The sequence below is a fragment of the Trichoplusia ni genome, chromosome 3 (assembly GCF_003590095.1).
Source record: "Trichoplusia ni isolate ovarian cell line Hi5 chromosome 3, tn1, whole genome shotgun sequence".
Taxonomy (NCBI): Eukaryota; Metazoa; Arthropoda; class Insecta; order Lepidoptera; family Noctuidae; genus Trichoplusia; species Trichoplusia ni.
In genome coordinates this window covers 12,891,154-12,915,335 of record NC_039480.1, presented here as the reverse complement: position 1 = coordinate 12,915,335, position 24,182 = coordinate 12,891,154, and the positions used below count along the sequence as shown (strand labels likewise).

The window sequence follows — 24,182 nt, the reverse complement described above, 5'->3', positions numbered from 1 at the left end:
AGTCAAAAATCAGAAAATTAATATTTTTTTCTGCGAATTGATTCGAATATTTAAACACACTTTAAATATAATATTCAGGTTATATTTAAAGCTATAGATTAATTATATTCTACTAGGTGTTGCTGGCGGCCCCGATAATATCGGAATATAAACTATTCCAATCCGTATTATAAACTATCTGTGTACCAAGTTTCGTCTAAATCCGTGCAGTGATCTTTGCGTGAAAGATTAGAAATCTATTACTAGCAGTACCTAAATTGACACCTAATTGTATAATTTAAAAATTACGGCTGCAATGATTGTCGCATAAGATATGTCAAATTTAGAGAAAACAGAGAAAGTTATTTTAAGAACAAGAATAACGTAGCACACCTCGATCTATGAAGTTAAAAATTCAAATTAAATAAAAAATCATTTAGGTACTTAGGTACCAAAGTTTCGAGCGTATCTTTATTTGGCTGTTTCCGTAATGTAAATAATATATAAAACTGACTTCGTACTCCACTAGCTTTTGTCGCAAAATATGCAGATCCTACTTAAATATGCACTTTACCCAGTCCACGCCTGCTTTCAGCCGTTGTTTGTGTATGACCTATTTTTCTTTTAACAAGCCTTTGTTGCGATGGTAATTACCTGTAAAACTTAAGCTCAGAGGTCTAATTTCTGCCTTTTTCACTCGGCTGCATAAAAACGAGGGTAATTTGAGACTATTCTGTAGGTGAAAACAAGTTGAACGTACAAAGTTAAGACATGGTTTGACAATCAGAGCTTTCCGTTTCAATACACATCCGTTAAAGCGTCGATAGAACAGAAAAGTGTAAACAAAGCATATCTGTTAGTTCTGCCAAATAATCGTTTTTTTTTTTTTCAAATGAAAAACACGCTCCTCGTTCCATGAAAAATCGCCGATCGAGACTTTTCCGGGCAGGTACGCCGGAAATTCCAACACGCACAGCGTTTCATGTAGGGTGCATTCGACAGCTGATAGGCCTAATACAAACTCTTTGTATAGCCTCACATTGAGCGTCAAGTCATTGAACGGAGGGCGGGGGCGCGCATGCGTACTCATATCTACCAAATTGGGTTGCTATCCCCCACACCAAATGCATTCGTGGTGGAAAATGCTACATTATTTGTGTTGAACTTTGTGGATTGAATGTCAATTTGAACGATATCGTGCAAGTTTTTGTGTTCAGTTTTTATGCTGAAATTCATGACAAAAGATTTGGCGGATTTACTGTGATTTTTTATCATTTCATTCTATTTATTCGATGTATGCAACAACTTCGACGGGAATATTTTATGTGAGAGTTGAATTAAGGTGATAGGTTAAGGGGTAAAACTCGACGGTACGTAATCTTAGCCGCGAGCTAGCAACCCGAATTTTGAACGGAGTCCTGTCAGTCCACCATTGCGTATTACGTTGGGAATGATAATAATAAAAATAATCGTTTATTTCTGATACAGATGTCGTGTTTACTAATTTGAACACTATAACATAAAGTAGGATTTGTTGATGTATTAGAGAGCTAGATTAATTTAGCCAAATAAAAATAGTGTGAGAAGCGTCGTGTTGTGTTTTGACGCGGGTGGCGGTTGCGGAGCGCGCGGCGGTATGGCGCTCCGGTGGTGACTGTGATCAGTCGTGTGGCGCGCGCGTTAGCGGCCACTGTTGTCCCAGTGCTCATGCGAGTGCAGTGCCGGCACGATGAAGTGGCGCGCGCGCGCGGCCCCTTCCCGTGCCAAAGAGCGCGCAAACATCAGTTTCTTCATCTTCATCATGTTCTTTGCTGTGTTCGGTGTGATAGTCCTCACTGAACTACTGCTGCTGGAGCGCCCCAATGTTCCTGGCTCAGCGAGGTCCCGCTACAGTGAAAATCTGCAGGTCAGCCTGTGTTCCTTTATTGCTATGATTCCTTGAGACAATGGAAATAACTCGAACGAAATTTTAAATGAATAAAATTCTGCTGAAACTGAAGCAAATATTTACAAAATTATAGAGAAGCTTTATTTTAGGCAAATATTGACACAAAAATTGCTTGTTGACAATTAAAACCGCTGTTTTGAGGGACAATTTTCGTTACAAAATATGCTTTATAGACGCGACGTTCTTGTCAATGAATATTCATAAACAAAATATTAAGGAGAATATGCCAGAATCTAATTGGGACCGTTGTTACCTAAGATCGAGTCGTCTAAAAATAAAACCGGCCATAATTCCCGAACGTTTACTTGAGAGATCAACATTACGAGGTCAACATACATTTGCTGAAGGGGACCATCTGCTTCATCTATGGATAGTTAGTTACTTATTAATTATTATATATCTGCTTAATATCGCACCCGTTCCGAGCTTCGCACTACAATTTTTACGAGCTTTGTTGTGATCGGGAGGAAGGCAAATATTTACGTTCAATCCATTATGATACATCGGAAATCATTGAATGTTCAGATATTTTGATGAGGTTTTATGATCATTGATCTACAGGTAATAGTTATGGAAACGATATTATCAATCGTTGTTTCGAAGCCTCTTGCTTGAAGGAGCTTTTCTGAGACAAAGGATCGAATATTCTTTAAGTTTCTCGACTTGATTTGGTAAATCCTTTTAACTTTTTTCTACTGTAATTTATAGTATTAAGGTTTTACGGAATTTTATATGCATCTATCTATACAAAATGCGAAAAAAAAGATCGAATTTAGCTTCTCTAATTTCTAAATACTTACCTACTTAAATATTTATATTCGTGTGATCTTAAATGTAAAATATTTCAAATACACTGTTGTGAAATTAATTGTGACGAAGGGTGAAAAGATTTGAATTGATAAAAAAAAAACAACTTTTCTTTATAAACAATAAAATTAGGTCATACGGAATTTCAGATTTAAAATTTTCCTGCATTTGATCCTTTTCGGAATTTGTTTGGAAAAGCAAGATTTTCCTACATTTTCTGCACATCCACTTCAAAACCCCGTCCTTCTTGTCTTTGGCCTTGTATCACCAATTTATTCCAATAATTTAGCTTCACAAATACAATATTTACTCAAATTTCGTCAACCCATCTTTAGATTAACTGCTGTAGATAACGGGAATAATTCGTCGTTCGCCTAATCGTGCAATATTTCAAACTGCGGGCAATTTGGCGGTTCAGATTTATTCGTACATCTATCTTTCATTGTATATTTATTGTAAATGGCTGCTGGTTTAGTTTAGACCGTTTAGGTTTGGTCTAACGTCTATTCCGACTCTTATGTAGGGGACAACAAAGTAGACTTTATGCTCATACCTAGTTTTGTCACGAATATCCATCTTATTTCATCACCTTAGAATATTTGGACAAAAAAATGTCTTTTCGGACGATTAAGACAGCTATCAATAAATGAAATGATAATTTTGGCAATTGATACTAGAGGAATAAAAAATTTTCAACAACTATCCGTCAGTCCAACAGCCAATAAATATGGGCAATATTTACGTTAATTCCTAAAAAAAATGTTTTAATGTCACGATTTCAATCTTTTTCTTTGTCTTTTCCTTCAGTTGGTCGACGTACTTCCTTTTAGATGTAGTTCCTATAATATAATTTCATCGGACCTTTTCCTACTTGGGTTTAAAAGAAACCGAAACATTTCGTTCAGAGTTTTATAGGATAAGCTCTCCTGGAATAGTGTTGAAACTACATTCCTGCTTGCTTCAGCTTGTTTACGTTAATCCATTTCCATTGCTCCACTATCCTTGTTTCTTTTTCTCTCCATGTTACTTTCTCGTAGAAGCGTGCAAAAACTTTGCCACTCTCATCTCAACATTCATTACGGAGTGCAATTAATTAAGCGCGTTTAGATCCCTTTTTCAGCTTTTTAATTTGATTAAAAGCATTCTTTGTGCTATCGTTTACAAGCGGCATTTCTGTCATGATTAATGTATGTTTTAAGTTTTGTTGTTTCGCAGTAGATCTAAAATTAAATTGTAGGGAAAAATATTTTAATATAAAATATTTAGCATAAAAATATAAGTGGAAATATTGGGGAAACTTTCCTTGCCTACCGATATGATAGTCAGGCGTTTTTATCCCAAGTAGGTATTTTTTGGTAGTTGATAATGTATAAGCATCCAGTATGATCTACTTTTAGAGTAAATCCGGAAATTAACATTTCTATTCACAAACGCTATTATAAAGTAGAAAGTTTGTGTATCTTTGTTACTTCTTCACACTCAAATGGGTAGACAAATTGTGATGAGATATGGGATGACGGTAACTGACACCCTGTTTTTACCCGCGGAAATCGTCATAGACTTTCTGCGCTTTGGGGAAGGCGGATAGGTAACTGATACCTTTTAATAACACATAGTTCTCGGTAAAATATTATGTTTCCGTAGGAGGAGCAAGGACCTGTGTATCCGTAATGACAAATACAATCGTACTTTTTAGTTCGTATACAGAAATATGATCTCAAGTCAAGACCCAAAATTACTGAAGGAGCATTCTTGAACCGTGATACTCAGAAACGTATACGTGTGAAAGAAGATGGATGGAGGACGAGTAAAAAACTGTATTGCACTGACCCGAAATCAAGGCAGCTTAGCCGCGTGAAGTGGTAAATAATAAATTGCCAGTTCTGTTATTGTACATCCGTTAAAAATGTTCTTTCAAATTGAATAATGCTACCTGTGGCTTTATAACTGGGTCTTGGAGCTACCAGTTTCTACAATATTGAATATCTTTGTTGTTTTTTCTTGATGATGCCAGAAAGATGAAGCTTTCATCTTAAACTTAAATTTAAGCGACTACAAACTCATGGAGCTTCATTTACTCGTCATTGGAGACTTATGCTATCGGGTATCGGAGACTTCACTGCCTCATGTGAGAGGCGAATAAATTCATGTCATCCGTTGACAGTGAATGTAATAAATACAAATTGATCCCGTCGCGTTTCGCGCAATTGAATGATATTCCTTTAGCAAATTATTCTCTCGTCTTATTTTCCGTTCGGCTAAATTGACCGAAATATATTACAGCGACATTGTCTCGAGTTCACGTCCTTCGAACCCTAACTGTCCGAGGTTTGTCATTAGAGGCGCCGATGAATATTTTAATGGTAATATTATGCTTAAAGACAATAAACGCTTTTAGAAAGCATCCTTTATCACGGAATTGCCGGCTATAAGGGAAAACATTAAGCTTTAAGTATTTGTGACTGACTGACATTAGTATAAATGAGTATAAGGGTACGGTTGCTACTCAAGGGAATAAAATCGTTTAGATTGAGACGTTTGTAAATAAATTAGTGTAACACTGAAGTGGAAGGTAGTCTCGAGTTAATCATATTGGGACGCGAGGCGATCTTGTCCTATGGTTTGACGTCACCGGGCTGAAGTGTGAGGTCAATCTAGACTCTGTTATTTGTATTATCTAAGCACAAGAAGGTTATTCGATGCCATTTACTTTTGTTCAGATTGTTTATCGAATCAGCTAGAACAAGAAAATCTTCTTCCTACGTTTTATTTCATACGTCCGTCATGTCTTTTATAAGATAGATTTTATGTAAAAATACCAGCCTGTCTATGTCCTGTTACTTAGCTCTTCCCATAGAAAATGGATTTAGCATTTATCACATTTTTTTATTTTTTGTCACTGTGGCTCAGCGATTATTCCAATATTTAGAATATCTATTTCTTCATGATATGTTTCACAACCTTTTGTCAATGGTGGTATAATTTTCGTAAAAGTACATTGTACAATAACTTGAAAAGTGATACCATGCCTACATAGAGCTCCAGTACCATAAGGCCACCACGTCAACTTGGTTCCAATAATACTACTACATACATGGGAATGTATAGCTCACCTGTTGCCAGGCACACGGTAGATACCGAAGTGTGTCGGGTTTGGGAGGGCCCTGACTGCCTCTGAGTGAATTTCCGACGTTGATTGCATTTTCGATGTCCACTCTCAGTTCGCTGTATTTTCGATAGCAACAAGACTGGGGAGAATCAGTAAAAATTGACAAACGTGTTATATTTAGGTATTTTATAAAATAAGTAATTTATTTATGTATCGATAAACTTAGCCTAAATACATCCAAATCATATTGTAATGATACTGTTTCAGACTACGACTAGGTTAGATCCTTATATACTCGTAGGTACTTATATTTTATATTATTTTTCTGCAACGAGAAATATTTAGCAGCTCAATTTAAAGAAGTCTAACTACATATTGTTGAAGACGATGGAAAATAATAAAAATCAAGGTCTAAGAGTTGGTACGGTCTTAAATTAAATAGGAAGCCAAACCCCTTTTATATTAGGACGATACTCAGTGTCTGTACCCCGTCTCGCAATTGACCGTTTTATATTCTAAAAATTAAAAGAAAAATGGTACAGTAAGGCAAATTTAAGGCGACATTTTTCTGTCTTTTTCCTAGGCCTTTATGTCCCGCCATAGCAAAGAAATCTGCAATATCCTTTTATCTCTCTTTGTTGATAAAAGGAGCCTAGATTATCCGCTCACTTTAAACCAATTTAAAGACATCTTAAACCATTTAGTGGTACCCTTTGGGTGGCTAATTATGTTTTAAAGATTATAAAAGAAAATGAACCTAACAGTACTCTCTTCAACACACAGTAACTGAGTGACACTGTATGTAACACATTCAGCCACCTTTGACTTTACCCCTGACCTTTATTGACCCGAGATTCACTGTCAAAATCAAGTGTAGGCACACTAGGCACCGTCCGCAAAGAAGTCGCTCAACACCATCCGAGTTACAAACTAACTACACAATGAAATTCGACTGCACGGATAGATAATGGTTGATGTCATCACACCGAACACAGCTAGCGAGTGGTGTCGCGCGAGCTCGATCCCGCGTAGGACAAGCAATCCACAGATGATTGTCGTTAGTCTGGCATAAGGGTAAAATTCCTTAGCGTGGGAGCCGTTTAAAAAAACAAGAAACGAAGTTTCTGTTTAGCCTTATTGTTAAACATAACAAAAATCATTGGCACTTGGTACATCGGATGAGAGTTCTATTGCTGACTGTACTAAAATTGAATCCTACCAAGGGAGCCAACTCTTTGCAGAAACTTACACGTGTAAAGTTCAAGATACAATATGACATCACTTCCGTCACGTTTTAGTTGTTTATTTAAATAAACATTTTTTTATCGTGTTGTATTCTGTTATCGGGATTTAAATATCCTGTAATAATTAGATATTTAATGCGAAATATACTAACTGTGTGCAATAATCTTCCTAAAACCGGTTCATCTAAGTTCTATAGCGCTAGTTGTAGTCCTTTTAAGCCAATTATTCGCCTAACTCTTATCGATTTCAACCATCGGGATGCTTTTTCGCTCCCTTTAGTCGGGTTCCAAACGGGAATGCTTTCACAGACCACCGACAGTAGGCAAAGCCAAGACCAACCCAGTTAACTCCAACTCAAATGATTAAATTTAATAAATGAACATTAGGAAGCAATAGCCTCATCCCGAGTAGGAACTTGGTTCATACATCTTTTGATCAGCTAACGACAATTTTGTAAAGCAGGATAATTATGTATAATATTAGATTATTGATTGTTTTTTTGAAAGAGAAATTTTAATTTTGTGCACACTAGTTGTGATAGCAATGTGGTTGGGCTTTTCCAAAACACATCGTATAGATTTTTCTATTTCGAAACTGGATCGAGGTCTGCTCGCAACCTAGCCGATGCTTTATTTTGGGTTGCATTTCTAGGTCTCCTGAAATAGGCCGGGCTACATGTAATGAATGAAGGACAGATAGGCCACAATCACCAACCAAAGTATGCCAGAAGGGACGTCGTCGAAATGGCATGCCTAGAAAACGTGACTTGAACGATCTGGGTGGGTTTACGAGGGAATGGCCAGACAGGGCGTTGCATTAGGACAGCAGGAAGTCATTGCGGTAGTTTGCGTCAATGTGGTAGTCTCAGGTACAGGGGAAGGTTGAAGCACTCCGGTGGTTTTAGCCGGTAAGAGTCCGGCGCACCTTTCCGACTTCCCCAGGGTGGAGAAAGTCCATGACGATATCTCCAGGTAAAAAAAACGACGGCAGGAAGTCTGGGGAGAGTCGGGAGAGACCTTTGCCCGGCGGTAAATAAGTGAATGTTATTGCATAAACCTTTTTAAATAGTCTCGGTTTTATAGCCAGTGTAGTTGTCTTAGATACAGATACATTTCATGAGAGCGTCTTTCCATCACGAATTGATTAAGAACCAATCGATTATTATCAACGCTATGCTCTACGCTTTTGATGATTTTGGTTGCAAGGCATGTTAGTGTATTGCTTTAAATGTAAAATAGTTATCGCGTGTAAGAACTGTCATGTGAACTCATAGTTATGTAAACATACCTATGCAAACATTTGGAGTATACACTCCATTAGGAGTACTAGGAGGCAGCTACATTTAATGGTTTAGGTAAAAAGGCTGTGCTAGGAAATGAACTGATATTCACCAATACTATTGCAAAGTAAAGAGACTTATGTTAATACTTTTTTCCCACGTTTTTATAAACTCACTTTCCTTGTTTGTTTGTTTGTCGCTCCGGTTGGATTTTTGCAACTCAATTTTGAGGCACTTCCTGATAAGCTAGCAAGCTGAAATTTTCAGAGTAGATTCAAACCCGATGACAATGCAATTTACAACTAATATAAATATATAAATAAATAATAACGTCTAACGGACCGATTTTGAAATTTGAATGGAGTGACATTTAAAAACGTGGGTGGGATAAGATTTTTTGAATCTATTTTTTTTTTACTCGACGACTTAGCAGACTCATGAGAGTCGCAACACTAAAGGATCCTTGCAAATAGGTTAAAGAAAAAGAAACATAAAAATATTGATCTGATCTGCCTTATCATTTTTTATATTCTTTAATTATATTTAAGGGGCTTTTATCCACACGGATACGTTAACCCTGATCTGCCTTATGATCAGTTGCTTAACCTTTATTCTTTTTTGTTGATGTAACGTCAAAAAATCCTCTGTGAAAATTCCACGATTAATGAGGTAACAGCCTAGTGACTGACGAAAGGATAGGCAGCGGATCCTTGGAACCTCCAAAGGCCAGGCTAAAACGTATTCTCGTTCTTAATCGGAGTATAGCATCAATTTAATATCAAACAAGTGTCAGATCCTTTTCCAAAATCGCGTCGCATATCTTTCTGTTATCTATTACACCGCAAAAGTAATGGCGGTTCTACCTCGCCACACACTCGTATTAACAAGTGAAATCCAAATCATATCGTTCTGCATCCCTTCAGTAACACTCACTTCACTTTCTATATACCTACCTATTACATTATTTATGTCCAGCCATACGAAACCAAAGCTTCGAGACTATGATAAAAACTCCGTGAGCAAAATTTTAACGCGAACATTCATTTCTCCTTGCAACGTAATCCTATCTTGTACTCAGTATTTTTTGCGGAATTTCCTGAATTTCAGCAAAAAATATCCCGGGAACACACAAACCCGGGTAAGTGCGAGCCGGACTCACTCATGAAAGGTTCAACGAAAACTTTTTACGTTCGTTGTATGAAAGCCTTTACTATCTTTTTTATTTTGTTTTAATCGCGCCCATATGTTTAAAACGGAATCACATTAACTGAGGCATCGCCTTAAGTAATATAATCTTTATGTTGCGGGGGGTTTCACAAATATACAAATCATGTGCATAAACAAACTAAGACGCAAAAAAAAATCATGGACCGCACAAATGCTTATCCTACGCGGGAATTGAACTCGCAACACGATGCGAACAGTAGGATTGGCGTAGTGACCTCAACCACTCTTCTATCCGTGCAGTCAATAATATAGCTAGTAGCAGACTGACAGACAGCGTCCTAATTTTATGGTTTTCCATCTTTTTCATGAAACCCTAAAACGTATTTATCAAATCCGTAACAACGCTTTTCTTCTATTCTCTGTCTGTTCACGATTGTAACAGGAATTCCGTCAGAAATCGATCAGTGAGCTTTAAGTGATTCGCCGCGAACATTGTTGGAATTTACAAGTTTAGTAACAAAGTACAGGTCGTTAGTTCGGCTAGTACTTGTTAAACTGTTGCTGGAAACTCCATTTGTTTAAGTCGCTCTTTGATAGATATTTAAAGCAGGGTAGACGGCTAGTAGTTAGTACATTAGTAAATTGTGAACGTTTTGGGAGCGTTTTGATTTTGTCTCTTAGATAGATAAAATTATTTTTTTATATTTTAACCGACTTTAAATAAAATCGACTGATCCAAACTTGATGGTTTTTTTTTAAACTAAGTAATAATCACATTGCATTTCATGTTTAAATGATACAGCAAAATCGGTTCATCCAGTCTGATGGTAACGCAAAACGAAAGCATAAAAAGATATCGAAGTACGAATGAGAACCTCTTCCTCTTATTGCAACTGAAATGACATTGTCTACTACTTAGACTAAAATCGAGGTAGAGCTATAAATAGATGCAAAAGGACCTCTTTTCTCGGCTCAGCTAATGCTTCAAGATGACAACGATGCTGTGATGCTCCAGTTTTCAGCTACGGTAGGAGTAGGTGAAAGCCTGGAGTTGCAAGACGACTTTTTTATCTTTTCAAAACGACAAAAACTGTTATAGTTTTAATTTCTACCTCTTTAATTTCCATTTTCAATTCCGCCACTAGGTTGACTAAAAGTTCCTATTCAACCCAATTTGTACAATTGTGTGACAATTTGTCGATGTCGTCAGCGTGATTTAAAATAAAACTTCAAATATAATTAATAAATGCTTCTTATTTGACCCACAGGCTCTTAATTCGGCATCTAGAACCATATGAAGATACTCCAGGGTATCCTTTTAAATGTATGGGGTAGGGAGAGATTTAATATAAGGCGTTTGTCACAGGCAGTTAAACCTATCTGTGCGCGCTGCGCTATATGAGCAATTGATTGAAACATCAATTTATGTGACAGAGACGCAGAAATGGAAGCTGTTTTAATGCACGGTGTCACTGTATGTTTACAAGAGTAACCCACCCATGGTGCCGTGCGCAAAGATAAGTTGAACTGAGATTAGACAGAGTCGGTAGTCGGCGCTTAGCAGTTAACTACAGGCAATAACCCTGAATGCGCTCGGGTAGGTCATGTTTACTGCGTTCTAATTACTCTTTGGTAGTGAAGATGTTTTATTTTATAAACGTGGCGTAGAGGTTATAAAGATTGTAAAGTAGTAGAAACAATAGAGGGTGAAAGGAAGGGTAATATTTAGAGAGTTAATATAAGAGTTTTTACTTGTTATAAAATGTGTAGTCCATTATAAGATACCTTGTAAAAGACTGAGAGTTGTTCTCGTAGTAATTTTTTATCATCAGTTTTTGTGCAGGTCCAAAATTGTCCTCGTGGACAAACGTTTGATCTTTTCCCACCCCTTTATCCATCTTGGCCTGTGATGTGGATATTTTTATCAAAAGAGCATCAAGATGTTTTTTGCTAGTTAGAGGCAAGGTAGGTGTTCCTGAATGGTAAAAGACAAGATTCTTCTTTCACAACATCAAACATTGTAAAAAATATATTAGGTACGGTGTTATCTATTTCTCTTCAATTTATCAGCTTGCTAAACGAATAACCAATCAAGGTTTAAACTGCTCCACTTTACCATACCTTAATCTAAATCTAAAACGTAGTAGGATCAAGACTTGATCAAAATAAAGTATTTTCCCGTGATGAAAATTCCAAGAGGTTGAGTTTCCATCCCGGCGTCGGTCGAAGGCTCCCGTTCATTAATTTTATTAGTGAGGCAAGGCACACTAAGCTTGCTCGTAAAACAACAATCTTGAGTGCAATCAATTTTAAATATAAGTATACACTATCTTGCCTTAGGCGTGTCATTTGTTTTATCTTAATGGGTCTAGATCGTATTATGTTTTTCGAACATCCTTTGGAGGAGCTAAAACACTGAATATTTTATAGGCCAACTGCTGCAATAGACCAATAACGTATAAGGAAGTGAAAGACAGCACAGAATCCAAAAAGATGGACAAATCTACAGCGACAAGAAGCCTTTAATTAAAATTAATTTATGAATCCGGCTGTTTTTACGCTACTTGTGCCCATTGTAGTATTAATTTTCGTCTATTCTTCTTCTAGCGATGCCTCTACAACTAGTGAATGTTAGAGATCTGCTTATTGTAGTCCTCCTTATCAGAAGCTGCTCAGAAGCAACCAGTCATACCTCTATGTCGACCTTAAAACCAATCTCCATTGGATACACGAAAGGTACACTTAGTAACTACAGGCTCCTTTAAAATAAAATACTGTCCAGAATAAACAGACTACGTCTGTAGGTGTACCGAAGTTTGCTAACGAGACGGGAGTTGGGTATCATGTAACTCGGGAAGTAAAGGTCCGCTATAAGTAAGCCTGCTAGGAAACTAAGGTAGCCGCAATTGAAGAGGAAACTTTTGTAGAAGCTACTACACCTAAGTACTCGAAGACCCGTATAAAGTCTTTTGTAACGTCAGCCTTTCAAGAATTCTTTGACTCAGTTGCGTTGGAAAAGTTAACTGATATTTTGCCTTAAAAATATAATTTTGCACGACGGGTACTTGTTCAACGTGTAAAAAGTTAAAAACATTATGCCCGTTGGAGCTCATTTTTATTAAGCTTGTTTTCAATTTAAATTCGGAATGAGTAAGTCAATTTTATCAGAATGTCAATGCATAGTCCGGTGAAACAGTCAAAAATTTGCTCTCAGACTTATGGTGTAGACATAGGTAATTGGTGAAATAAAATAGCTATAATTACAAGATGTCACAACACCAACTTGAAACCAATTAAGCTGTAATAATATTAATGTAGAGTCGACCCTGTTAATATTTTACAATGCATTATACATATAATGTTTCAGTAAAGGTGATTCAATTTAATAGGTGCGGAAATGTTAAGGTCGGGTCCGGAAAAGCATTTAGGCATGGGGACCCTTATGACGGTAAAATTGAGCCTATATCAAACATTTATTGGTTGACCCTTCTTATTAAGGATTTGAAGTGTGTTTAATATATTTTATTACGAACATGAGCATATTTAATTATGTAAGATGTGGAATTTTGCTTTTTCATGTTTTTAATGAAATAATTATCCTTACTTATGCTTTGTCATGGTGTACGTAATTGAATTGATACGTCTGAGTACAGTGGTCTGATACTTTATTCTATTAATTAGAGTTTGTATTTGCGCTCTTCTTCAAGCGAAAACAAAGCAATACATTTAATAAGATATAGCAGTCAGCTCCCACATGTGTGTTGATAAACCAAAGTACTCTATACCAGATGAAATTAGTTTTGGTACATTGTTATTCAACTAAACAACTATTCGGGATTGTGTGGCATATGACAACACACAGTATGTAATAACACTTGCTAACTTCATTTGTTCAAACATTTATTTCGTGAAATATAACTACTTGTGGACAAAACATGCACAAAAATTCTCACTATTCCATTGGCAACAGGCACTGCCTCCGTAAATCAATAAAGATTTGTGCTAATAAAAGTCCAGCCAGTTAAACGAATAAAACCCGAGTGATATACACATACTAATAGAAAACCTTTATAGGCCTGTCCGTCCCCAGTAACAAGATTTATCAGTTCCCCTTGACAAGGGTTTAAAAATCCTCAAGATTATTAAACGGACGTCCAACGTCGCCTGCCCATTTTATAAGGAAGAATATTTAAACGGTGTAACTACTTTTGCATGCTTAATATAAAAAGTGATAACAAAGCGACCAGCATCTTTCATCCGAGACTCTGCAGCATCTTGTGAGGACGCTAATGAAATTCTTCCAGATGAAAAATTGCGTCATAATAATATAAATGCGGCTTCCAAAGGGTTTGTATTTTTCATACAAATTGGCACCCAGGGAACCTAATTAAAGGATGAAGTGTAGCAGGTAATTGAACAAGAAGGTTTAATTTTCGTCCGTTGTGTCATGTTTATTTGTTTGTGTTTAGCTATGAACCAGCGACAATAGCGGCTATTGAAGAATTGAATTGTATAACTATATTTAATTAACATAGATTTCAGCAGGAATATCGTTAAAAAAATATTGTTCATGAGATTTCAGGTAAAAAATTACAAGTGCCTCATGTGTCTCAAAACCGCTGCATTCGTCAAAACATTCAATGTAAGTAATCTTTAGTAACATTTCTTGAATAGAGACATCTTTATTCACCGATTAAAGGTAGTACGAGCTCTTTACAAACAAAAACGCTGTCCATCATAAAGCGAAAAGGTAGAAACAAAACCTCGCAAGTAGTCCGTTCTATTTTAGGCTTCGTTTTAAATGGCCGAGATGCTTTCATGACGGAGATGTATGTCAATGACACTGCAGAAGTGAGGCATGAAACAGTACAACATAATAATATCCACAATGATTTACTTTAAGATTCGTTACGGTCTAATATGTAAATTAGAGGCGCTGTATATCTGTCTCTATGGAGTGAGTTGGTATCTCGCGGCCTCGTGCGTTCTAGGTATTCAGGGATGAAAACTTATTTAATAATACAGCATTACAGAGCTAAGGATACAAGTTACAAGTTTGAGCTTGTCAAGAATATATTATTATCTCTTAGAAGATAGAAAGTTCCAAAAACATTAAGTTGTTGGCGTGCCGTGATTGAATATTTGAAAAGTCGTCGTCATTTCCCAAGTTTTGCCTTTATTTTGTGCTATTAAAGCGGCACATAAATCGTAATAAACTTTCGCTTCGTTGTGGATGCATCCGCGTGATGTGGTTACGGGTTAAATGGAACACGGGACGAGTTTTCACCCGCGGTTTTACCTGCCTGGGTCGATTATTACGACAAAAGAACCGGATTGAACCGTCGTCTTTTTTGAGTTTTCATTATTAATATTTAACAGTTTGTATTTTGGCAGTAAAAGTAAAACCAATCTAATTTAAGTTGAACTCGTGAAAATTTGGGAAAACTGTTTATTAGCTTTGCAACTTATTTGCCCCCTCATAAAATTCAAGTCTGTACCAACGTTTCTTAAAATCGGTGTTTTTTGTCGTGTAATAGCTACAATGGAAAATCTTCCAACAGTAGACAGACAGACAGATTGCAAAGCCTTAGTAGGGTTCCATTATAACCTTTTTGATAAGGACAGCCTAAAAACAAACAGAGTAAAAAGATTCAATATTAGTAATTATAATAAATGTGTGTTCAATTGTAACCCACATGTTCAAAATTATTATGCCGGAAATGTTTTTTTAACATCTGTGACAATACGCGTACATTGCTATTATTCCTATTAAAACCTGAACTAATAACAATATGTAAATTAGATCATAATTATTGAAACAACCACCGAAAAATACAATTGTTATTTCAATGATTTTATGAATATAACTTACGTGTCAAAACGGTTGTTTGTGTGGTGTGTTAATTTACAATGTGTGCGTGACTCGCGGCCGTAAGTAGAAAAATATGTATCGTGAACCGACGCGACAGATTTGTGTTGGCTACGGTATTACTTAACTTGGTTGAGAAGCGGTAAGTTTGCGATGTCGCGGTGAAAATGATATTTTCCTGATCGTCAAACCTGACAGCCATACCGCAGTATTATTGCTGTCAAGCTATCTTAGTAACTAAGATGATACGCGAGTTTCTATGTATATTAAATTATATTAGTTCCATACAACGCCATCTAGTCTCAAACTAAGCTAAGCTAGTATATTGAGTCCTTATGAAACAATTGTTATTCTAACATAATACTAAAACCACAGGAAAAACAATCGTGCTTATCACACTAGTATTTGTCCAGGGTGGGAATCAAACCCACGTCCTCCGATATAACAGTCAGGACTGGACTAACAGCTAGACCAACAGGCCAGTCGACAATTACATTTTCACTTTCAATAACGTAAAATTATCGCTCTCTCTATCTGGTCTAATTTAGGTTGAAATAGTCTGTACGTGTGTTGTCACCTTTACTATGAAAATAAACGAGATGTCATGTATATTTCTGATTTGCACCTCGGGGTGAACGCTTCTTGATTCATGACGAGCATTTTGTATGGTATCCGGTTGTCCCGGTATATTTGTTCATTCATTTTTCACTGCATTCGTGCCGTTTGCGTAATGCGGTCTTCGCTGCACAGAGTGAAAATATTTCTCTCTTTTTTTGTACGACGTTGTTTCTTTGTCTGGTTTAATTGAAAAGGGTTGTGTTGTAGATTGTCTAACAGCCGTATTTATAAACGACACTTCGACAATTGTTTATCTGTCTACTTGTCTCTACTACTCTTTACAGTGACAAAGACAGCATGACACTTAAGAGTGACTTGTTAACTGAGTGATGTTCGACGTCGAAAGTGATTGTTACGCTTCTTAAGGAGTTTAACAGTTTTATAAATAAACAACTGTATGGAATTAGGTTTGCCATATGGCCATACAGTAGTCGTTATGTTGAAAACAGAAGTATTTGAAGAATACAAAATACTAAAAGCAGATATTTCTTCTACTGTTTCGTAAAAATGATTTATTTGATAGCAAAGATATGCTTATTATTTTACCATAATTTTAAATCACAGGTGACTTGTAACGAATAAGATTTTATTCGTTTGGTCAAGGCTTGACACTTTTCACGTTAAATTAAAAATATAAATGAAAAAAGCGGTTCGGTGTATGGATAAACATGCATTACATATTGTTGCAACATGCATGCATAATGTTGCACGATTATTGACGTTTCCTAACCCATTTAACATTTTGACATTTATTTTATGTGCGTTAACTCTAAACAGGACGTGTCACTGTGCAATAAACAATTTAAAATTCTGGTCATTGACCTCGGTAGGCTGGCAGGAGCTGGATGCGAGCAACCGAAGATAGATCTCGATGGTGTGCAATAGGGGAGGCCTATGTCCAGCAGTGGGCGAATATGGGTTGATGATGACGTTCGATTCTTTCTACAGTATTGTTTGTATTTCATTGCAAATATTTTATTTCTCTGTATTGGATTTACTTTCACTTAACACAAATAAGGAAACAGTTAATTATCCATATAATAGCATGAAAGGACAAAATGCCCAAGCCTAATCCAAATGATATGAAGTAGGTACTTAGTAAATGAATTTGTTACGTCGTCTATACTAGCTAACACAAAATCCAAACAGTGTTGTTATAATAAGTATAACGAATTATGACACACATACATAACTACAATTAAATACGTAAGTGTGGGTGTAACTATGAATAGTGTTAAAGTTGGAAAAGTAGGTACATTTTTGAATTAAAACCTATTTTGTTATTTTTTTTTTAATTATTTAAACTAGTGTGACGATAACGAATAGTTTAAATTCCGAAACGACACCATTACCATAAAGCATTCTAAATAGTAAATAGATACATTTTATTATAATAGATATATATTTAGTTTTTAATATTAGAATAAATGCACTCGTTATTCAAACTTCACTTACAATTGGCTTCCGAAGCGAATGCCTGAATATTTTTCTTATTTTTCTTTCGTATTTACGTTGCAAAAAGTAAACACATTTATATGCAATTTACTTTCCGCTCACGGACCATCGAAATTGAAAGATCATCTGAAACAAAATTTCGCTTGAGGGTTGGGTGCAAAACAATATTCGAATATGGTCCTAGACGGGTCGGTCCCGTGTGAAAAACTGTCGGGATGCCGGCGTCATATTCAATAAACTAAAGGAACGAATAAAATTTTCCGACAGAACCTTTCTATCAAAATGGATCGAACTATGGAATAGTATGGAGGTGTACTCGGTTTCTATTAAAGGACGGTTTGTATCGAAGCTTCACGGAGACAAGAATTTTGCAGGTCCTTTTTTAATATTTCTGGTGTTACTTTTTTGGCTGTAAATGTAAATATTTTAAAATACACATTATTTTAGACTATGACTACGTAGATACTTTTAACGCATTAAACGCCGACAAAACAATAATATGACATGTTTTTTTCTGTAATATATGATTGAGATATGGATGAATGATAGTACCTTGTCAGCCTTACACAGTCAGCCCAGTTTAGGTCTTTTTTTATTGGGAACTATGAAAAATAAAAATATTTTCAGACTGTATGCACAAAATGTCATGAGAATCAGTCGAGCTGTTTCGGAGGAGTTGCATTTCGTACATCGTGACACGAGAATTTTATAATATGGTGGATTACAGTCAGACACAGAAAACATGATCAAGCTCGTCCAATCAACATTTTCCCTGAGAGGGAATCGAACCCATGATCTACGGTATAGCAGTCAGGGCCACTAACCACTAAACGAATATTCAAACCATGTACTTATATAAATATATACTTTACACTTCTGAAACTTTTAATAGCAGAACATTATCTCCACTGTAACATTGCAATCTGGGTCTGAGGAAGGTTCTATTAACTAAATTCGATTTGACCTTAATATCGTTCTCTATGTAAATGGGCCAACTGTGCTACTAATAACATTTGCGCAGACCGAGTGACATTCAACTGCAATTGATTATTCATTAACAAGAGTTGTGTGCACACACGATGAACGGCCAATATTTAACTTGCATAACTGCCTCCTGTGGGAATTTAATTGTTTTGGAGGCTTTTAGGGGAACGTACGCCGCTTTTAATGTGTTTTATGTTTATGTTAACGTTTGGGACCGATGTTGCTGATTGGCTAAATCAGTTGCGACGAAAGTGATGTGATTGTCTCTGTTTTGTTAAAACCGGTCAAGTGCTAATTTGATTTGCGGTATCAAGGGTTTACTGGCCATTGCTTGAACCCCATTTTTATTTCTGTTAATTGAGGTCAGAGCGGCAACAACACATATACAAAATCATGACCAACTATTAAACATTAACATATTTATTTTTTTGCCTGCCTAATATAAAAATGTTGGGTTTCAAAACTTACAATTAAAGCTCTCCCAATAATTATATGAACGCGAGTTTGTGAAATAGAATGGAGTTTTGTAGTGCTTCTTGTGGCGCCTTGATTCCTGTACACAGTATGGAGGAAGCCGGCACCCTGCTTTAACATATACTTTTTACCTGACTGCGTCATGTAGAGGGCAATGTTTTCAAAGCTTTAACCGACATCTACACGGAGAAAAACGCGGGAAAAGACTGCCGTATCCCTTAAAATATACCATTGCATTAAAAATGTATATATTACATGTTCTTTTTATGTTCTAAGCACAAAACTGTATAAAACTTGTACGCTCGACTGATACAACTGGCACGTTCTATTTGTTATGTAGTATCTGTAATGGACCGAACATAAATTGTCACTTGTCACGGCACACAGAACTGCAGCGTGCTTTCATGCCCGTCGACATGTTTAAACACGTTTTCGTTCAATTAAAAATGATATCAATATTGATCTTTCCATCTAATACTTTATCAGAGGTCACTACTGATCTATTAATTGTCTATTAACAGAAAGTATTAATGTTTAAAGCATTTATTAATTATTGTTTAGTATACCTTTACTGGAAAAAAACATGTTGTTTTAATACCCATCAACAACGATTAGTCGAGTCTAAAGGTGTGTCTACACATAGCGCGACATTAACTCGGGCGGCAAGACGCGGCATGAAATATGAATGAACTAGAAAATTATAAGGCGTCGAATGAATGCTATCAGAAGTAGGATAAGTTATCATACACATAGCCAAAGCGTGAAGACTCATGACGTCATTAACCGATAATATTTAACGAAAAAAAATATCGTTTAGTGACGAAGCGATCCCGACTCCCTTTATTAACTAAATCTTGGAAGTCTATTAGCTGTTGTCCGCCTGTTAGAAATCCAAAATGATCAGACGGGAACTAAAATCGGGATTAAAACTATCCTATACTTGAATCCTGGTTATAAACTATCTGTGTACCAAGTTTCGTCTAATACGTTCAGTGTTTTTACGTGTATGAGGAACTTAACAAACCTCCATACATACAAACTTTCGCGTTTATAACATTACTAGGAAATAGTAAGATATTTGTAGAACTGTAATTATTTTCTGAAAAATGAAAAGGCCTAATATTTTTAATCAATATACGAGACTAAACATGTTTGTCAACACGTCCAGGGCCGCATCTGTTTGTACTACATAATGTGCATACTACATAATACCATTATTACTGAAAGCCATAGACAAGATCAAATAGAGTGATTGATGAGTTAAATGGTAGCACACGTTGTATTGTATAAAGCTATACGAAAGTTAATGTTTTAAAAGATTAAAAACTGTACTTAGTGATATTAATCTAAAATAATATTGTGTTAGTAGGCACACATATACGAATGTGTGCCCTGTGGTCATCTGCTTAAAAACAATCTTAGTGTGATTTAATCTTAAAACGTGGCTTACAATACATTTAATGAGAATAAAAACAAATAAACTTCCTAAGTCAAATGTACCAATGAATTAATCACTCGTTTATTTACTTAATATATGTTTGTGTAAAGTTTTGTTGTTCATCGAATATTACGAAAGAGTTACGTATTATAGTTTGGTAATAAGAAATTTCGATTAGGGATTAGAGATAAAGACTTCTTCCTTTTTTCCAAAGTACGAACTTAAAGTTCGTTCAGATTAATTTTTACGGTTTCTTGTGTCTTTTCCTATTTCAAAAACGGATCGCTATTACTAAGGCTCCCAGATCTCTCCATCAGTTCGTCTGCATGTCATCAGACCTCACGAATCGTGATAGCTAGACAATTGAAATAAAAATCTTAAGCAACTGCTAGTAGGGTCGAAAATTTGTTGGACGACCAATGTTTATTGCAATTTGTTTTACTTTAGCCTATTTGTAGGGAACCATCACTGTCGCGAGTCTGACTCGCTCCAGACCGACTTTTTATCGTCAGAGTTACCTACCTTTTATATTTTGATCTCTCTCAAAGAGGGTAGTAGGTAGTGTATGCTGTGTATGTACCTGTATTCCATGTTTCGGCTTATACCGTCAGCTATGTTTTCAAGACATAAGCCGTCGGCCGTAATCCCCTCATGTCTTAATCTGGCTCGACGTCTTGCAATTGTTGAATAACTATGCCTCTATAACTTTTCTCTATGTTCACACGTTAAAGGTTTAAAACTATCTTCAGAAATTACGAATTATATAACCTCATCCTTTTAAAGGTATATTAAATTGGTTCTCTTGAAAACGAAATAACTTTTGTTTAGAAGAAAATGCAACTTAAATTTTACGATATACGAACTATGTATAAATGTATTTTGCCATCTATGTATGTAGCTTCTGTAAAAGGCTTCGCCCGCATCGTCCACTATTGTGGCTACTACAAGTCACCAACGTCCTTAAATGTAGTTTAAATGATTTCCATGCCTTAGTTTCATCAACATTTATAGAGATAAAGCTGTTCTTAATAAGAGAAAAAAAAACAAATTTCTTCTTTTTCTCATTCGCTCAGAGAACTGAATTCAGAATAATACCCTTATATAAATTTTAATGTATAATACTTAAGTATCCTTCAAGTAGGTATCTCGCTATCTAAAACTTATTGTTTGTAATCATCATCATCATCATCATCAGCCTATCGCAGTCCACTGCTGGACATAGGCCTCTCCAAGTGCATTGTTTGTAATCCTAGGAGATTATAACGGTATAATTTGACTACATAAGTGAGCTGGAGCGGGATTAGCTGCAGATAGGTGTGTTCCTAAGGTATTAAGACCGCCGGTTAATGCCAGGCGCCGGCTAAGTTTGCTCGATTAGATCCTAACAGCTTTCTACCTATTTATGAGATAAGTTGATCATTAAGTGCAGTGGCTAGTGATTTATTTACTTGGTTAAATTCTGATATTAGAGGTTGTTGTTGGTTTTTTTAGGTTTTGTTATTATCACTGGATAGTTATTTTTTATGTAGGCGTTGGTGTGATTGTCGGTTATCCAGGTAAAAAAACCTTAGGTGTACAATAGTTGAGCGCGGGCTTAGGAAGACCCAGGTCTCGTTTTGAGTACAATTTCGTTTACATTATACATTTTCGAAATTTATACGTTGTGGTGTTACTAAGTTAAATATATCAAAACATTATATATTAAGAAGATAGGAATGTGTAATAACGATTTAATCGGGTGATTTATTTTAATTATTTGACATCATACTGCTGCTCTTGTCATAAACTGATTAATCATCGTGTTTGGCCTAAAATACTTTTTTACAAAACACAAAATGCACTTACTAATTAAAAAAAATCCCTTAATTCTATTTTCAAATCTAGAAAGCTAGTTCTATTCTTATACAGTCGGCTAATGGCAGTAATAACTTATTGATCCTGTAGCGACTGTAGCGAGCGATTTAGTCAGGACGACTACTAGTAAATTAACTCGAATCGAAATACCCAATTAGGTGCGCTGCAGATGCGGTGTAAATTTTGGAAATCTCGAGGGATTGTAGGAACAGAATCCTTGTGAAGGAAGGTAGGTACAGTTAGAAACAAGAGTCGGTGAATACTGTCTGACGTACAAGACATGTTAACGTAACAAAATGCAATTTAACAGACTTTTCAGTAAATTTAAGTGACGTTCCAAAGTGTGTTTTTGTCTCTATATTCTGCTTGACGTTGATAGAGACAGCGTGACAAGTGACGAAAAAATATTGCTGCATCTGCTATACATAGTTATGAACACGCTTCAGTTCACTATAAGAGTTAGGCTATTCAAAATAATAATGATACTTAAATTTATTGAACGAGCTGAACAACAATATTGTAGTGGGTGGTGCGGTCACTGAACATTGATGTTGCTCTTAAACGTGATCTTGTTCGTCGTCTGTCGTTGCTGACCGTACCTCCTAATTTGTTATGCATTACCTCTGGCCGGTGGGTAACTAGGATTGGGTTTGGCTTCTATGCAATAAATTAATTACGTACGGGGAAAGAGCATTCTAATTCCTTGAGTGAACTAAATTTAGGATTCATTTGTAGGTAATGGTAAAAGTAGATAGTATTTACATTTTAGTCTGATTACGTATGATTATATGGATACGTTTGTCTAAAGACGAGGGCGCAAAACAATCAAAACGGTTAAGGGGACTTTCCACTTTTTTATGGACTCTTCAATCTATAGTTATTATTATCATAATATGGATGAGATTTTTGTATTGTATATTTGAATGTCCGTCATATAGTTTAATGAAAAATAATGAATACGTATTACATTTTTAGTTTGTCCCGCTAACATGAATTGATCAAATTACAGTTAATAGTACAAACGCGTGACGTCACTTCTGTGTATAACATTGATAACCTACCATTTAGTAAGATCGTTGTGATTTTTAAGCTAGACGTCTCTACCCCTTACATGGGGTAGAGCGGGGCATCTCGCTTCCTCACCGACAATGGACCTAATTAAAATGGTACTGATAGGCCCCCTGACCTGTATGTCTTCTAGTATTCAAGTTGTTGTGTTTTTCCAGGGCTGGGAGGGCAGGACGGAGACGGGGGGCGGGGAGAACGGGGAGCCCCCGCCACCTGCGCACGCGCCCCTTGACGCCGTGTGGCAGCCCGTCGCCGGTACTAGGTGAGTTACAACCTTGCAGCCTTATACACCGTAAAGCTTACATTGAGGCCCTGTTTCACCACCGTCACATAAGTTCCTGTTAAATTTCTTGACAGTTCATGCAAATAATGCAAAATATTTCAATTGATCTGCCAGATAGCGGCTAATTATTAATACTAATTTATTATCGTAACTGGCTTAGTATCCGCTCGTCACTTAGGTGATCAGTGAAAATCAGCGCCGTGTTTTAGCGACGTAACACGACACAATGCTAAGTGGCCACCTACCCGTCGCAGTTGGCTTTTAATGGCGGTGTCATTTATAACTTTGTATGCATGTTGTGACAGATAAAAGCTTATTCTTTCTTTCTCTCTATTCAGTGATTGTGAAACAGGCGCTAAATGTAACTAAGCTAATTTGTAAATACATGTTAATATATGCAAGAATCCTGAACTAGATTTAGAATTTGTAGATGGAACGAGATCGAGGGGAATAAGAATCGGTTTTTATAAGGTTAAATACCTATTTTTTTATGTATGGTGTATAACTATTCAATGATAAAGTTTACGTTTTCTTATATGGCAAGACCAATTTTTATTCTTGAGAATTCAGTCTTTTAAAGGAAAGTTCTACCTACATTTCTATGG

The 24,182-nt window shown here is 36.2% G+C and overlaps 1 protein-coding gene across 1 annotated transcript in view; it reads left to right on the top strand.

The window, feature by feature from the left end:
• Window positions 1-258: 258 nt before the first annotated feature.
• The window catches only part of LOC113491978 (galactan beta-1,4-galactosyltransferase GALS1-like), a 70,529-nt gene continuing 46,605 nt past the window's right edge, over window positions 259-24,182 (top strand). The window contains exons 1-2 of the mRNA XM_026869220.1: window positions 259-1,885; window positions 23,453-23,556. Of these exons, the coding sequence (XP_026725021.1) occupies window positions 1,709-1,885; window positions 23,453-23,556 (281 nt within the window). The 5' untranslated portion in view covers window positions 259-1,708. The remainder of the gene's footprint in view (window positions 1,886-23,452; window positions 23,557-24,182) is intronic.